This window comes from Myotis myotis, unplaced genomic scaffold, assembly GCF_014108235.1.
Source record: "Myotis myotis isolate mMyoMyo1 unplaced genomic scaffold, mMyoMyo1.p scaffold_m19_p_12, whole genome shotgun sequence".
NCBI lineage: Eukaryota > Metazoa > Chordata > Mammalia > Chiroptera > Vespertilionidae > Myotis > Myotis myotis.
In genome coordinates, this window is record NW_023416316.1 from 40,315,964 (window position 1) to 40,333,829 (window position 17,866).

The 17,866-nt window shown below is 40.0% G+C and overlaps 2 protein-coding genes across 3 annotated transcripts in view; one reads left to right on the top strand and one right to left on the bottom strand.

The window, feature by feature from the left end:
• Positions 1-15,711, bottom strand: part of CUNH9orf85 (chromosome unknown C9orf85 homolog) — a 52,057-nt gene extending 36,346 nt beyond the window's left edge. For both annotated transcript variants that reach the window (XM_036330844.1, XM_036330845.1), the window contains exon 1: positions 15,297-15,711. In XM_036330844.1, coding sequence (XP_036186737.1) covers positions 15,297-15,398 — 102 coding nt within the window. In that variant the 5' untranslated portion in view covers positions 15,399-15,711. The remainder of the gene's footprint in view (positions 1-15,296) is intronic.
• A 637-nt stretch (positions 15,712-16,348) lies between these two features.
• ABHD17B (abhydrolase domain containing 17B, depalmitoylase) overlaps positions 16,349-17,866 on the top strand; it is a 48,012-nt gene continuing 46,494 nt past the window's right edge. The window contains exon 1 of the mRNA XM_036330842.1: positions 16,349-16,473. The gene's annotated coding sequence lies outside the window, so the exon portion shown is untranslated. The remainder of the gene's footprint in view (positions 16,474-17,866) is intronic.

The window sequence follows — 17,866 nt, forward strand, 5'->3', positions numbered from 1 at the left end:
ATGTTTACGTAATAGGAAACTACGAAGATGTTTATAGAGTACCACATGGTGGTTAACAGTGAGAATTTGGGCACCAGTTTCAAGCCACACTTCAATGTTGGTTAACCTCTCTGTGCCTGCTGCCTCTTACATAAAGTAAGAATATCTATCTTACATAGTATGTTTTCCTTAGCAAATTATATGTATCCAATAAATGTTGACTATTGTTTAAAAAAATTTTGTATAGTATCTTCTGTTTAAAAATTAATATTCACAGTTAATTATCAGTTCCTCACAACTACCTTGGGAGATAATATTATTCCTTTTTCACAGATGAAAAAACAAATCCAGACAGGTTTAATAATCTCCCTATGATTACACCCTTACAAAGAAATACAATCAAGGCTCAAGAACATGCCCTCTGACTCCAAATTCCACTATTCTGCCCCATTATCCCATATTGCCTCAATTTTAGAAGCGAGAATCTCAGTCTGATTTCTAGTTTCACCATTGAGAGCATCATTTCTTCAGGAAAATTAGAGAGCACCATTTCTTCAGGAAAATTAGACTATCTGCATGCTAATTTAAGAAGCTTTTCCAAATTTTTATATCAAGAGACATCACTCCAAAATGTAACTTCCCCTAATTTCTTACTCTGTCCTTCCAAAGTCCCTTAATTCAGACATGGTAGACACAGTATAGAAACCATCTGCTTTCTACTCTCACTTCCTCATGGTCAGTTTCTGGTCTTTATTCCTTTTCCTGGAATGTAAGCCAAATCTAAACACATGGGAAAGCTGAAAAGTTATTTCTTCGTTGCTCTTTCCTATGGTTTAAACCTGCCTTAGTTATAAGATCAAATGTCAGACCAAATCTCAATTACCTAGGCAACCTAAAATTAGAAACATGCTCAGAAATCTGGGTAGTTTCTACATCAGTAATTTCCAACCTTTGTTATTGCTTCCACTGTTCACATGCCCATGTTACTCTTATCAAATATAGAAAATAGTATATCTTAATTAACAGGAGAGTAATAAGTATTTTGGGGAAGGACAGGGAAGAGAGATCCTAATACATTCTCTCCCAACAGGGAATGCCTCTATCAAAACTAAGGGAGATAGAGGTAAATAATGTACTTCTATCTCCTCAAGAGATCTTCTGCTATCCTTATCATTTAACTACCTACTTGGTTGTTTATAGTTTCTGGTCAATGTTCTTTTGCTTACTCATGTCCTTGAGTGATTTCACATACATGGGGCATGTCTGTACTTTAGCCAGGTGTCTAGACAAAAGCATGCATAGGAAAGACTTAAATGGTTTATTAAAAAACAGGTCTTTTTGGTTTTAATTATAAAACTAAAACAAACCAAATAATTTTTACACAAAATACTACTATCATAAATCTGTAAACCACATGCCTAATCCTTTATAAAAATTCTCTCTGCTGCTATTCTTAGAATATTCCTGTGGCTAGGGGCAGGCATAATTATCTTCATTTTCCAGATGAGAAACCTGGGGCTCAGAGAATTAAGAGATTTGCTTGAGGTCACACAATTAATCAGGAGCAGCAGAGGCAGGACCCATAAAAAGATGCCTTTTAGTTTAGGGCATTCTATTAAAGTGACAAGTAGAAAGTGTTTCCCCACAGCTTTCAAGGTTTTCTAAATAGTAAAAGAAAACACAGCTCAAAATTTTGCAGAGTACACATTTCAATTTGTACTGTGTTTTTAACTTAAATTCTGACACTGGTATATTGTTTTGCGCAGAGGGCCAAAGCTGCAAGTTTGTTCGTAAGGAAACGTTGCAGTATTATCCATTATGTTTTAAAAGCATAAGACAAAATTCCAAAGTTATAAAAATTCACTTAGGAAAGAAAAATTATGTTTGCTAAGCAATGTTCTAAAAGAGGAGGATTTACTTTTTTATCATGTTCCTCACAGATTTTTTAATACACAGAGACCTAAACAATAAAGGGTACTAAGTGGTAAGCAACCTATGTTAACTATGTACAAATCAACTGGAATGCAAAAAGCTCAAGCAGCAATTGTGTAGTGTCATGAGGCAACACACATGTTTTTATTAGCACTCATTAAGTTAGTCACATTTTGAGATCTTGTCCAACCAGAATGGTATGCCCCAAGTTATTGATCTTAAAAGAGACAAAATACTGACTGGCCATTGTTTCACAATGTTAAACAAAAAAGAATAATAATAATACTCATTTCCTGCTAATAGCATATGTAGGAATTTATGGATTTAACTCTTTCAAGCAGAATAACTGGTAATGTCCACAAACCAAATCATTTTACCCTTTATTTGTTATTGAATTTACTGGGGTGATTTTACCTTTTAAAATAAATCTATATTGTAAGTCATTTGCTTGGGGTAGGCATATAGAATAATTACCATACTGAAGCTAGTTAACTTCTTCAAAGATAGTTGCCTTGTTTTGGTCGTATTAATAAGTCATACGAATAACCTATGTATGCTGACAACTGATTCAGAAGTCCAGTCACATCAGGAAAAAATTAGGCTGTGCCATGCATGATTCATTTAGTCTAGAGCTCAGTATTCACATGTGACTTCCTTAACTTCAGTTGACAGCATTTCCTCATTCTTAAAAGGAAAACAAAGATGTCTTTGATGACAAGAATACAAAAAGCTAAGGGATAAAATTAAGGTATATTTTGAATGACAAATGCAAGTCACCTATAACAAAATATTACTACATTTTATTTTTACAGATTTTTTTTAAAAATATGATTTTGTCCTATAATGCTTCTCACTTTATTCTTACATCATCCCTGTGTGGAAGAAAGAAAGAGTTATTGATATTTATTTTTATTCTAACTTGTAGAGTTGGTATAACTTACCCATGGTTAGAGAGAGTGAGTCAGTAGCCACACCAGGAGTCTGAAGAGTCTACTCCTGATGCTGCCCTGACTCCAAGCTTAGGGCACCTTCCAACATGTCAAATTATACAATGTGTCATAGGTTAGAGTAGACTTAAATACAGCACATATCATGGCTATGTCTCTGCTGTCTATAGGAACAATTTGAACAAGTATGAGTTAGCATGTACTCAACACTATCCTAAACATTTCAAGAATTCAAAAGATTTATGTGCTTTAGTTGGAGAGATGAAAGTAATGGTCATGAAGTAAAATTGGAGAGCAGGCAATATTTGCTGGAATTCAAATGGTGTTTAAAATAAGAGATTAACTGGCTGGCTTTTTCAAACTGGGCTTTCAGAAGTATTTGGATTGAGAGGGAGTCACCAGAGATCCAGGGCTGATTGGCAGCCTTACAGATTTCAAACTGTCTTTTCATTCAGCCTCAATCCAATGGGACAAAGTGAGGGAGTCACAGACCTCTACTACTTACGGCAAATTTGCAAAGGTGTCTCAGAATGGGAAAGGCATTTTATGTTTTCAAAGACCATTGCTAAATCTTAAGCAAGCAAGTCCTCAAAAGGTCAAAGCCTAAAGTGATACACAAGTTTAATTTAGAACATCAGCAACTCATCTTCCTTCATACATTCCTTGTACCTCTTCCGGTCGCATACTGAAAGTAGAAACAGGGTTCACCCACAAACAGAAGCAGGGGAGATTATGTTCGCTATTCACACAGGCCACTGTGTTTCAGCCCTTCTTGAAATGTCTACAACTTGATAATGAACAGAGAACAAGATGACTTAGATAACTATTTCCACAGAGAGGAGAAATTCCATGTTTTTAATGCTAGATTATATGAGTAGTATTGTATGTAGTTCAACTTTTAACTTTACTAACTGAACTAAAACTACATTTCAAAGCTTTCATTCAGCTATTTTAAATCAAAAGCCTTTTTATGTTATAAGGTCTTGATAAAATTACTAATTTGCTCACTGTTGCTTCTTGTACACTGGCCTTATCTCCCCAGCTAGACTATCAACAGCATGGAGGCTAGAACAAGGTCTTATTTTCATCTCAGTATTGCCTACCACAGATACCGGGTAAACACTAGGCACTTAAAACTGACAATGATACTGATTTTTCTTCTCTATGGCTTTTCCAGCACTCAAACAAGATAGGATCTTTAGCTTGCTTTTAGTTTTGTGTGTGTATGTTTGTGTGTGTGTGTGTGTATGTCCCAGCTTCACTTTTATTGTCTCATCTGATAACAACAACAAAAAGCTTGCTTTTAGTTTTAATTCCCAGGTTTGGCTGAAATCTGGAACTGTGGGTATAGATTTTATCTTCCAAAAAGTTTACCTCTTCTATTTTGCTACTCTACAACAGCATTATCTTTTACCACCATATTATCAATGATTATTTAAAGTTAACTCAGATTAACTAGGTACTTCATTCACCACTGTTTCTTCTACCACTTATCTTCTTATATTCAGGAGTACATGCCTAAATACAGGGATGGGTAAAAAGAGGTTTACAGTTGTGAGTATGTGAAAGAGAGTTAATAAAGTCATTGCAATAATCAAAACCTGCATGTCTTTTTCCCTACCTTTGTTCACCCCTGTATTTTTTTAATTTACTTTTAGTAAGGATGATTCTTTTGCCCTGATATCCAAGCCATAGCTTAGCTCTATCAAGAACTCTAAATTAAAAGTACTTCCCTCACAGCACATTAAAGAACTTGCTCTATTTTTTATAAGTAGCAGATGAGAAGTCAGATGTCTACAGCATTATAGTTGCTTTATGGCTAACCTCTTTGTTCCCTTTCTCTGAAAGCTGGTAGGAATTTCTATCATTGGAGTTAAAAAATATCACCATATGTCTAATATCCTTCTATCTGAAGGCCTAAGATTTTCTTAAACTTTGTGAAATTGGGCTTTTTTCTTCTTTACTTTTCATCATTTCTTCTAAACTCTCCTAGCCTTCTGGAATTTCCCAGTTCAATCTTCCATATCTCAAATTTCACTTCATCATTTTTATAACTTTGGCCTTTTAGACTAGCTTTTAGGCTAATCCATTGGCTTGATCTTCCAAATTACTAATTCAGTCTATTCTTTTCCATCCTGCTATTCATTCTACTAAGATGTTTACTTTACATTTCTACAACCACAGTTGCAGTTTTTAAGAAATGTCATAGCTTTCTTTTTTTAAAACCACAACCTATCCTTGTTTTATGGATATTGAAAGTTTCTTTGAATCACGGATGGATACCAATTATCGCTTTTAAGAGTTCTTTTCTTCATCTTCTATTACCTCTGATAAATGGGCGTAGGAGGTAGGGTTTCCAGTCAGTCACACATCTCAAGGTTTTGGTTTTTCTAAAAAGTGTAGTGCTTCTTAGTCTGCTAATATTTATAAATGAGAGCCTAGGTCTCATGGTAGCCACACGTGCTTATTTAAATTGAAATAAATTAAAATTCTGTTCTTTAGTTCCATAGGCACATTTCAAATACTCAGCTGGTACATGTGGCTAGTGGCTACCATACTGGATAGAAATGATATGACATATTTCCAACATCATAGAAAATTCCTCTGGATAGCACTGGTACAGAATAAGCCATATTCAATATAGAATGAATTACTAAAGCAGAATTGAGAATCACTACTGCTTTGGAAGTGAATTCAGATACTAATTATATAATCCTTGTCTCTGGTTGAAAGGCTAAAAAATAACAGTTTGATAGCTTTTGCTTTAGCAGGCATAGGAAACATGTTGCTTCCATGTATAAAAGGTTCCTTGTTGAGCTCTGAGACCAACAATGATCAGGAATATTGCTCTGCATTTGCCGTTCATGGCATTTCCCCACTTTAGAGAGCTGTTCTTCTGACTTTATCTTGAGGGCAACAGTTAGATAACCATTGGAGTGATACAGATCTCATTAATTCTGATATTGGCATTATTTTAGAGTTTTTCTGAAAAAAATCTTAACTTCCAACAATCTATATAATAAAAGCCTAAGCAACTGTTATGGCAGAACGACCAGAACGACCGGTCGCTATAATGCGCACTGACCACCAGGGGGCAGATGCTCAACGCAGGAGTTGCCCACTGGTGGTCAGTGCGCTCCCTCAGGAGGAGCACCGCTCAGCCAGAAGCTGGGCTCACGGCTGGCGAGCACAGTGGCAGTGGTTGGAGCCTCTCCCACCACCTCTTAGTGGCAGCACTAAGGAGCAGCGAGCAGGCAGGCAGTAAGGAGCAAGGGGTCCCGGACTGCGAGAGGGCACAGGCTGGGCTGAGGCCGCCCCCCCCCCCCCACACACACACACACAAATTTCGTGCACTGGGCCTGTAGTATTATGTAACAGATGCTTAAGCTGTTTAGCTGCATCCTATTTTATATCTTAAATTTACTTAATGTTCTTTTCTGCTTTTTTTAGTTTTCTAATATTGCAGTTTTATTTTTTTCTGTCATTTCATTTAAATTTGGGGAAAACTGAAAGATAAGTACATGTTTTTAGCCAGCCGTTTTGAATTAGACGCCTTAGTAACATTGGACTTATTTTTCTTACTAGGTAGCTCAAAGAAGGCCTTAATAAAGGTGTCCCTAGAGAAGCCTTAAGATTAGAGTTAATTGCCACCGTAAACCAAGGAGTTTTTAATTTAAATTTACTAGGGAATAGCTGACCTTGCAGTCATCATATGAGGGTCAAAGAACTGTCCATGGTTCAATAATAAAGAGTTTAAATTAAAGCAACAGCATCACATGTATAAAAGCAACAATATTTTAATATAGATGATAATAACTTATGCCACATGACCATTTTAACTTTATTAAAAACTAGATCTAAACCCACCCGGGTGGCTCAGTGGCTCAGCATCAACCCATGAACCAGAAGATCACAATTGGATACTGGTCAGAACACATGCCCGAATTTCGGGCTTGATCCCCAGTAGGAGGCAGTAGATTGATGACTGTCTCATTGATGTTTCTATTTCTCCCTTTTCCTTCTTCTCTGAAATCAATAAAAACATATTTTTTAAAAAAACTAGATCTAGCCGAAACCGGTTTGGCTCAGTGGATAGAGCGTTGGCCTGCGGACCGAGGGGTCCCAGGTTTGATTCCGGTCGGGGGCGTGTGCCTGGGTTGCAGGCACATCCCCAGTGGGGGATGTGCAGGGGGCGGCTGATCGGTGTTTCTCTCTCATTGATGTTTCTAACTCTATCTCTCTCCCTTCCTCTCTGTAGAAACTCAATAAAATATATATTTAAAAAAAAAATTTTTTTTAAAACAAAAAAAACCCCCAAAAAAACTAGATCTAGCATCATGTCCTATAAGCTTTCAAGTTTACAGGAAACACAAGAATCAAACTACTACCAGTATAATGTCCTATGATAAAAGCTAATGATATAATATAGAACATTCACATATACAAGTATATACTATGATGTCAAATATATTACTCAAATTGATGACTTCAGTGACATGAGTAATTTCAAAACAAACAAGTCAGCCACCTGGTAATAGAATGCTGAGATTTAGTAACATATAAATCTTCACAGAACAAAAAAGCATTTAAAATAATCCCTACCTTAGTTTGGCATTTCATATCCATGATGTAAATGTCCTACATTATCAAATGACCTTCAGAATTCTACTACTAACAGTATAAATTTACTGGAAATTATTATACATATATAGCTCTATCACCTACAAGAATACTTCCTTGTTAATGGTAAATGTTTGGTTTTGCATCTGCCAAAGCAAAAACAAACAAAAAGGAAAACAAAACAAAAACCAATATATATATATATGTATATATATATATATTAGTTCCAAAAAAAATACAACTTGAATAATTATATTAACTTCAGAATGTAAAGCCAACTATTCCAACTAGAAATAAACTTGATAAGATATCCAAGAAAATGTCTACCATAAAGTTCTAAAAAAATGTCACTCAACCTTATGAATAAGCAGATAAAGTGGAAAACAATTAAGACCGGGGTTGAAATAGCTCCAAAGCTATGGGGAAATTCAAATTTACTTTTGATACATTGAGAAGCCAAAAATCCTGCAGGTACCAAGTTAATCACTGTTGAGGAATCAAATCATAACAATTTCTTTCCGCCAAAGAAGTATTACATGAAGCATTAGGATGCTTATCTACACCCACTAATACCATTTCTGAACAGAGAAACAACAGGTCACCCGGGTACCTCTATCTCTCGTCTTTGCCCTGGAAAGCTGTGACTTTAAGGTTATTTTAAAATACTTCATATTCATCAAGACAATGTTTACTTATGAGGAGTAGAGTGGTAGTGACTAGAAGAGGCCAGTGACAGTCTCTTGATCTAGGTATTGGTTACATGACTGTGTCCACTTTGTGAAAATTCACTGAACTCTTATTATGATTTTGGCACTTTCCTATATGTTTATGTTATACCTCAAAAAAGTTTATTAAATGAAAACATTTCATATTTATCTCTTTTCCACTTTTTGAAGTAGTTATTAGTCTAAGATTCCTGAATAAAGGATTCATATCATTTCAGTGCTTGGGACCCAATAAAGACAGGAGAATTAACATAGATCAGTAATCTATTGTACAATGGCAGTAAGAACTACTTGAATTCCATTTCTTCACCCCACAGGACAGAACTGCTGCTACAGGTGCATATTATACTCCATGAGTAGTTCAAAATTGCTTGAGTCCCTGCCCTCTAAGAGATAGATGATATTTGTGTATGTATATGTGAGAGAAAAAAAGCCAAAACGTATATACTACTAACTAATATGAATGTACCATATGTGTGGGGAGGGCAATAAATACCACATGGAAGGAGAGACATTCCAACAGGATTCATCAGGTAATCACCAACTGAGGGAGTAGCATGTGAGCATGATGAACATCTTAGGATGAAGGAATGAGCTAGCATTTACAGAATACTTAATATCAGGTACCATGTAAGCATTTTCATAAACCTTATTAAACTCTCACAATACAGCTAAACCCACTGAGACCCTGACAAGTTAAGAAACTTGTTGCTGATCATACAGCCAATACATAACAGAGAATTTGACCTAAATCTTTTGATTCCAAGATCAATGTCTTTGTACCATGCCATGCTGCCACCGTCTTAAACAAGAGCTTGTTACCTTTAGCCCAAAATCCAAAAACATCTGAAATCTGACAACTTACAAGGAATTTTTCTAACCAATGTATACACTTTAAAATAGTTTTACTCTTTAAAGTAACCTGACCAAAACCAAAATAAAACACACTACATCTACTTAGAGAAAAGACTGATGTGAGAGAGAAACATCGATCAATAGCCTGGTAACCTCCTGCATGCACCCCAAGGACTGAACTTGCAACTTGGGTATGTGCCCTGACTGGGAACTGAACCACTACCTTCTGGTGTACCGGATGATGCTCCAACCAACTGAGCCACACTAGCCAGGGCTGTCCGTAACAGAATTTTAATTCACAGCTTAAGATCAATCCATTTGGCAAAAAGGTCTTAGTCAACTACACTCTTCTAACCAGTACATAAGAGAGGCTTTCAGTCTATGCTTTTGTAATCATATAATGTAATATGTTCATTTTGGAAATAAGCATAAATACCTATTTATAATCTTGTTTTGGAAAAGAGCCTTCACTGACTCTTAGGCTTTTTGGCCTCCTCTCTTTATTTAAGGTGACCTTTATTCATTCAAACATTACTGAGGAGACTTTAGTGTGTTACAAAATCTTCCCTCAAAAATGAATAAACAAAAAGCCTTGTTTTCAAATGATTCCCCAGTGCAACAATTTTACCTGATCCTTTTCATTTTGTTTTGTTTTCAGATTAAACTCCTTTAACTTCCTGACCCACACCTACAAACTCACCAGCACTCATTCTTCTTTCTGCCTTATTCATCTGATTCCATTCAACTTCTCCTTGACCCTTTCATCCCCAAGATGTACTATCTCTTTGAGGATAATACTATATTAATTATTTCCTCTCTCCCTTTATTCCTGAATTATTGTAGTACTCCCCTGTACTACCTTCATCACAGCATTTAACACACTGTTATAATTATTTATTTACTTTATTCAATCACCAACCCCTGACCTAGGTTTTGAGAATGTAAAGAAAATCTTTGGCTTCACAAAAGTCATATTCTAGCCTGGGTTGGCTCAGTGGATAGAGCGTTGGCCTGCGGATTCAAGGGTCCCAGGTTCGATTCCGGTCAAGGGCATGTACCTTGGTTGCGGGCACCTCCCCGGTAGGGAATGTGCAAGAGGCAGCTAATTGATGTTTCTAACTCTCTATCCTTCTCCCTTCCTCTCTGTAAAAAATCAATAAAATACATTTCCAAAAAAAAGTCATATTCTACGGGTGGGCTATAAATAAGACAAACAATATGCCAAAAAGTAATGAGGTTATGAAAATAAAAATAAAAACTCATAGTTTTGATAAATTGAAACAGGATGTGAGAAAAGGACAAGAATCAAGGGTGATTCCTAAATTTTTGATTTGAGAAACTGAGTAAATGATGGAATTGTTTACAGAGTTGGAGAACACTAGAGGAAGAAAGGTTTGAGAGAAAAATGAAGAGTTCTTTCTTTTCCATGTTAAGAAGCCTTTTTGATATTTAAGAATAGAGGTCACGTAGGTATTTAAACAACCCTGCAGTTCAGGACCAAGGTTAGCCTCAAAGGTATTTAAAACCGTGAATGAAGGTATTATTTCAGGAGACTAAGAGGCAAATGCTATTGAGCAACTGAGTGAGATGAGGACTGAGCATTATTAACCAGGGATCTGGAAACAGATAAATAACCTTGACAAGAGTGAAATGGTGGGTGCAAAACTATTTGAATAGAGATAGAAACAATGAGAAGTAAAGAAATAGAGAATCAGGAGCTTTTCTACAAAAAAAAAGAAAAAGAAAATAGGGTGGAGCTTCAAAAGAACATGGATTCCATCTGAAATAAGCCATTAGTAATGGAAAGATTGATGATGCAAGAGAACATGGACAACAAATAAGAAGCCTTAAGCCTTTAAGTCATTTAGGGAAACAGGGCAAGGTTCAAGTGGAAAAACAGGCCTTTCACCCTCTGTAATAGAAAGGCAACACATATGGGTAGTTTGGTAGACATGATGATGGAACAGCAGAAAGCCGGATCTAAGGTTAGGATTCTGTCAGGCAAGTACCACAGAGGGAAAGAAGATAAGGGAGCTGAGATGTATGCAAAAAAGCAATTGTATTCATGAAGCATGGACTTCAAGCTAGAAAAAGGAGGGGGGGAAAGGACACAGTGAGTACAGTGAAAAGTGGAAGGATTAATAGAGAGGAGGAGCCAATGGAGTAAAAAAAAAATTACTTTGAGGAATAAGGAAACCAGGTAAGTAGATAGTAGCCAGTATTTACAAAAAAAAAAAAAGAAAAAAGGCAAGTGGAGCAATTATATGCATAAGAGTTTAAGGTTTGACCATGGGAGGAGATTCCCAACGTTGAGGGGGAGGGTGGGTCTAAAAGCTGAAGGATCAAATGTTACATTATCCATGCGAACATCCTAAACATGATGACAGGAATTAGGAAAAGCAGTGAGTCAGGTACAAATGAGGAGGTATAACTGGAAGGTAAGGACAGATTGGGAGGGGATAGCAATCTGATGGTATGTATTTCAGAAGAGCTGGGGTTTTGAGCAAGGAAGAAATGGACTGAAGCAGCAAATGGGAGAAAATGGGTTCTAACTGGGGGGTTGAACAAACATTACTTAAGGATTATAAGGAATAGTCAGGTAGGGCAAGAAAGTGAACATAATTTTATTTTCAACTATCTGTCTCTATTTGATGCTAATAAACTATCAACTCCAGAAGGCAAATTGGAAGGGTTAGGGCAGGCGGCATTGAAAGGTTGGAAGACTGCATGAAGTTGGATATACACAAAGCCAAAGGAGAATAAAATTTCCCAGCAGTAATGCCAACCTGGCAATTTTGAATACAAATAAGCAAACACCTTTTGCATAAGCGTCATAAGATCAGCTCAGTATCTTTCCAATAATTTCCCTTTCTGCTTAAGTTAGCAACTAAGAAATTCTAATGATAATTACCTTCAGGTAGAAGGCCTTGCATGACTAAATAAAAAGTGTACCTGAAGAGGAATAGGGCTGGGAAAGGGTACCTTCACTTTTATACTTTATTCATTTCTCTATTATTTCAAATATTCTTCAACAAGTTTGCATTTCTTTTTTTTATATATATTTTTATTGATTTCGAGAGAAAGGGAGAAGGAGAGAGAGACAGAAACATCAATGATGAGAGAGAATCAGTGACTGGCTGCCTCCTGCATGCCCCATACTGGGGATCAAGCCGGCAACCTGGGCATGTGCCCCTGACCAGAATCGAACCCAGGACCCTTCAGTCCACAGACCAACACTCTATCCATTGAGCCAAACCAACTAGGGCTCACAAGGCTGTCTTGATGATATATATATATTTCAGTACCAAATGACTAGAAGAGATTTAATCCTATTTCCACCTCCACCCCACCTCTTCAAGTCCCAAGACAGCAGTACCGGTCAATGGCGATAGAGACTTCTTTTAAATAATCCCAGTCAAGGGGAAATTTAAAAATCTTATGCATGCTCCTCACTATTAGACATCTTCCTTATATTAAGCTAAAACCTACCTCTGTGAGTTTGACCTGTTGGTCTAAGTTTGGTTACAAAGAACGCCACAGAACAAGCTTCTCTACTCTTCTAGAATCAGTGTACTGTCTTCAAGTATACGAAGACAGCTATCGGTCTGTCCTTTGGGGAATGGGTGCTGTACCTATATAAATTTCCCAATAAAACATCTGTCATTATCCATCATCTAATTTCAGTGAAGTCCTGACAAACTGCTTGGCAGAGAAGGAGAAGGGGAACTAATGCAGATCTCCTACAAAATAATGAGGTACAAGTAATCAATTGTAACTAAAATCCTTTAAGGAGAGTTACAGAAGATCATGCAGCTATTACTCTTTCTTTGTTAGATGTCACTGAATCCAATAGCTTTCTGAAATAAAGCATAAGAATGAAGACAGGGTCAGATGCTTCCGACAAAATTTTGGCTTTAGATAGCGGCATCTAACTGGCTCAAGAACTTGCTATAAATGCAACCAATTATTAGTCCTCCATTAGACAGATGAACAATCAACCTAATGATCTTGCCTCAGTAAAATATTTCTTGCTGTTTTTGCCAGTATCTCCAATAACAAAACACCTGGTGTTTCTACCAATGGACAAATGAGGCTTTCTCACAATTTTTAAAAAATCTTTTTAAATAAATATTTTCATTGAGTTTTAGAGAGGGAGTGAGAGGGGGAGAAACATCGACAGATTGCCTCCTGCACACCCCCTACACCCCCTACTGGGATAGAGCCCGAAACCTGGGCATGTGCTCTAACCAGGAATCAAACCAGCAACCTTTTTTTTTAAAAAAATATATTTTATTGATTTTTTACAGAGAGGAAGGGAGAGAGACAGAGAGCCAGAAACATCGATGAGAGAGAAACATCGATCAGCTGCCTCCTGCACATCTCCCACTGGGGATGTGCCCGCAACCCAGGTACATGACCTTGACCGGAACCGAACCTGGGACCTTTCAGTCCGCAGGCCCACGCTCTATCCACCCAGCCAAACCGGTTTCGGCAAACCAGCAACCTTTTGGTGCACAGGTAGATGCCCAATAAACTGAGCCGCACGAGCCAGGGCACTTCCTCACAATTTAAAAGAAGCAAAGAAATGAATAATAAAAGTGATAAACAAAATAAAACTTAGTGATTAAACTTGAGACTCATGAAAAGGTTTAAGACCATAATGCCACAGCTGTTAGATAACACCAAGAAACAGACAATGAGAAGTGTAAGAAGTCTACAAAGAACTGATAGCATAAGAAGTACAAGTTCAAGAAGCCTTGTACTTATAAGTACAAGAAGCACAGTACGGTACACAGTGGCTAAATACTTATTAAAACTGCCTTATCATCTGATGAAAAACAATCAGAATTGCTTGTGCCAAAACTTACAGTAAGAATATAGGACCAGACAGTCATTTATTAGGAATAACACAGCCTTTTATTTAGATTTACCTAATGTTAACACACAAACTTGAGAAAATTTTCCCAAATGTTGCTTCAGCTTCTCCCCCCCGCCGCCCCCCCCCCCCAATCTGAACCTAAGGAAAAGAAGAGGTCCTTTGAGCACCTAATTGCAAATATCCCTCTTTATTCTTCTTTACTGAACTGTCTTCCCCCTCATCAGAATGTATTACAATTCATAACTATACATCTTTGTGCTTGCTTATTGTCCAATGACCCAGGAAACTATAAGCAAAATCAACTCTTTTAAACATTGTATGCACAGGGCCTTGTACATGGAATGTACTCATTAAATATCTGTAGTTAGTGAAGACAGAAAGAGAAAAGGAAAAGGGGACCCCAAGTTACTATAATCAGTTTGCTTCCAACATTAATTTCAATGTTGAGAAATTAATCACTTGTTGGACACTTATGATCTAGACCTTTTTTTATACATCATTTAATTTAGCCTCACAACAATCCTGCCAGGTTTCTCATTTGAAACTAAAGTAAGGCTCAGAGAAACTAAATATTAAAATAATTTACTTGAGCTGCACACCTAGTAAATTTGAACTCCAGATAATGTGAATATCAGGTTCATCTGATATTGAAGGTGGCCCCCAAGATGCCCTTGTCTCCAATGATCTCCTCTCCATACAGCTATGGAGAAGTTGGAGGGGGAGACACCTACAGCAAATTAGGAGCTTTATAAAACCCAAGACCTGTGGCTATGGAGACAGTCTTAATTTTCTTTAAGGTTGCAGAAATCCTGCTCAAGAAGTAAATGAGTTATAAAAAGCAAAACAAGCATTTTTACATTACTCAAACAATTCGATCCTCAAACTACCTTTACAAGAGACGTATGTTAGTGAAAGCACTGGGGCTGAGAACGTTTAATCCTTCCCATTCCCCCTACAAACACACGGACGTGGGGTTTTCCAAAAACAAACAATTGCTGCATAAAGTTGGCACAACATTTTAGGAGACGCTCGTGCCACAATCCTCATTTTCCTACTGTAAATATGTGATCCAGATGGGAGCTCAATTTACCCAGTTGCATTTTAAGTTTGATGAGGGACCCATTCACTCTTTGTGCAATTAGTCAAGTGCTGACTGCCAAATACATTCATGAGGAGACAACGCATCCAGGTCAAAGAAAGGGTGTGGGAACATCATTTCAGAAAGGGCTGCACTGCAGCCAAAACTAACTCTGGGCTGCGGTCCACGCTCGCCCTCGCCAGCTCCTCTCACTTCCTCTTTCCCCTCCACTGAACCATTCCTTCCTGGAGTCAGATCTAATGCTACAGGCAGGGTCCTACCTTGGTCTGAACAGTCTTATCAAACTTGTCATTTTTGAAGCTAAACGTGTTTTGATGTCTCTGAGGCCTGGAACGGGCCACGTTGCCTCTCTGGGAGCTCATCGCCGAAATCACAATCACCAAACGCTGGGAGCAGGGAGATTCAAGAAGCCACGAACTACCTCGTGGAGAAGACGCCTGTCACTGACCCGGAAGGAACTGATTTAGCTTTCTCGCCCCGCCCCCGTCAGTCCACGTGACGTCGCGCGGAGGTCAAAGGACATCCTCGGTCCCTCGGCAACTTGAAGGCTCTTCCTCGAGGTCAAGACTCGATCCCTCCGCTCACCCTCTCTCTCCAACTCCGCAGATACATCCCGCTTTCTTCGAAGCGACAATTCCCCCATTGGTCCGAACGTGGATGTCCATCAAGGCGGAGGGGCGGGGAACTTTTGATTCCATTGGCCCTTCTTTTCCGCAATCCCCGCCTCCTGCCGACTCAGCTCAGCCTCTCCTGGCGCCCGACTCCGCTCGGCGGCTTGTGATTGGTGGAAATCGGGTTAAACTGGACTGCGTCCCTCCCCCTGCCTGCTCGGAGGCTGGAGCCCGGGTCAGTTTTGGCATCTTCATCCCGTCAGTGACCAAGTCCTGGCTTAGTGAGTCTTTTGCTGGTGCCCCTCGGTTCCCTTCCCGCCTCCCTCCCGCCACGAGGGCGAGCCCAGCGGCTGGCAGGCTGAACAGGAGCAAGAAGGGAGGATCAAGGAGAAGAAACACCTGGCTGGGTCTGGGTGGCGTCTGCAGTGCCAGAAAGGGCGGTGGTGGCGGCGGCGGCGGCGGCAGCTGCGACCACGGCCGCTCGGGACCTGAGGGCCGACCGAGAGCAACCGGCGGCGGCGGCAGCTCCAGCGCCTCGCGCCGGGGCCGTTAGTCAGCAGAACGCGAGCCCGCGTGGAGGAGCAGGGCCGGCGCGAGGAGGCGAGGAGGGAGCGCGAGCGGGCCCTCTCGGGCGCTGCCGCCTTTCTTGGTCCCGTCGCCGGCACCGCAGCCCTCGTCCCTTCTGCTCGGCCGGTCCCGCCCGCAGGCCGGGAGAGTCCGGCGGCGGCGGCATCGCGGAGCGCGCCCCGTGGAGGACAGCGCGTCGGCAGAGGTTCTCTCCCGGCCCTTTCAGCCCGACACCTTGACTGCGGCCCCTCCGGTGCAGGTGCGTGAGGCGGCGGGGGGGCTGGGCGGCTGCGGCCGGGCGTGGGGAGGGGGCGCTGGGCCCGGAGCCGCAGCGCGGGCGGGTCGAGGCGAGCCGTGGCCCGGCAGGGGGAGGGGAGCGAGATGCGTCTTTGTTGTTGGGAGACCGGGATCCCACTCGGCGCGGGGAAAGGCGGGGGAGCCCCTCCCGATTTGGGGGAGGGTTCTCCAGGAGGCTCGGGGGAAGGGAGGGGGAGAGGAGGGTCCGAGTGGTGGGCGAGGCGGCGGGAATCGGGGGGCCCGGGCGAGACCGACCCGGGGGTGGGAAAGGTCTGAGGTCCCCCTGGCCGAGAAGGTCTCCTTTCCCCGCCTTTGCGTTTCTAGCCGCGGACGGAGAGATGAGGCCAGGTTCGCGGTGAGATTCGCGGAGCCCGAAGGCTTTCTCCCCAGTGTCCTCGCGTGTCAGCCTCGGTGTGAGATCGAACCTGCCGGGTCCCCGGGGGGTTGCGAATTGCGGCCGGGCCGCGGGGTTCCTGTTCTCGAGGCGGGTGACCCGGAGTCTTGCCTGTTTGCGAACTCGGGGGTGGAGTGGGGAGGAATTTTGCATCGGAAAATTGGAGTTGATGTTTGGGTTGTTTTGCTTTTTAATCCTGAAACGAAAGTTCTTTTCAAGTTAGATTGTATTGTTGTGAAGGGCTTTTTGTAAAGAGAATTTAACCCAGCTTCTTGTTTAAAACAAAAATGTTCATGATGGTCTAGGCTAGGGTGAAATTTCTGGCAATGCCAGAGCATAGTTTATTTTAGACGATGCTTTGTTGTAAGTCGGTGTTAGGTGGATTTGGTAAGCCAAGGGATGTATAACGGGATACAGGGAGGATGGTCTTTAAATTTTGGATGTGTATGAAAAGATGTTACTTTTTAATACTTGATCCACAAGATGAGTCATTGATTTTTAAGGCTCCAATTAATAAAATGAATTTTGAATATCTTCTGCCAGCATTTGAAGCCTACTGGGTCTGAGTAAAAGTCAGGTACCTGTTGTAATAGTATTCATCTGTTTAACAGGAAGACTTAAAAGGAAATGAACTCTTCTCCATAAAGAGTTTGTCTCTTTATATATTTATAGCATAAATGGGTGATATGTCTAATATCTAATAATTACCAGTGTTTTGATAGTTATCATAATTGCAGTGTTCTAGTTGGGTACTGCCAACTCTTTGCTTGTTGGTAAATTTCTATTTTTGGAGTAGGGGTAGTGGGTTACTTGAACAGTGGAGATAGCCACGTTTCCACTAATAAAAAATATAAAATCCCTGTTGTGTAATAATTGCTATGTTTTTTTGAGATCCAGGAGGAAATGAATAACACCCTCATCCATATGTTGACCTCTCTTTTCTCTTACTGTAGTATTAATA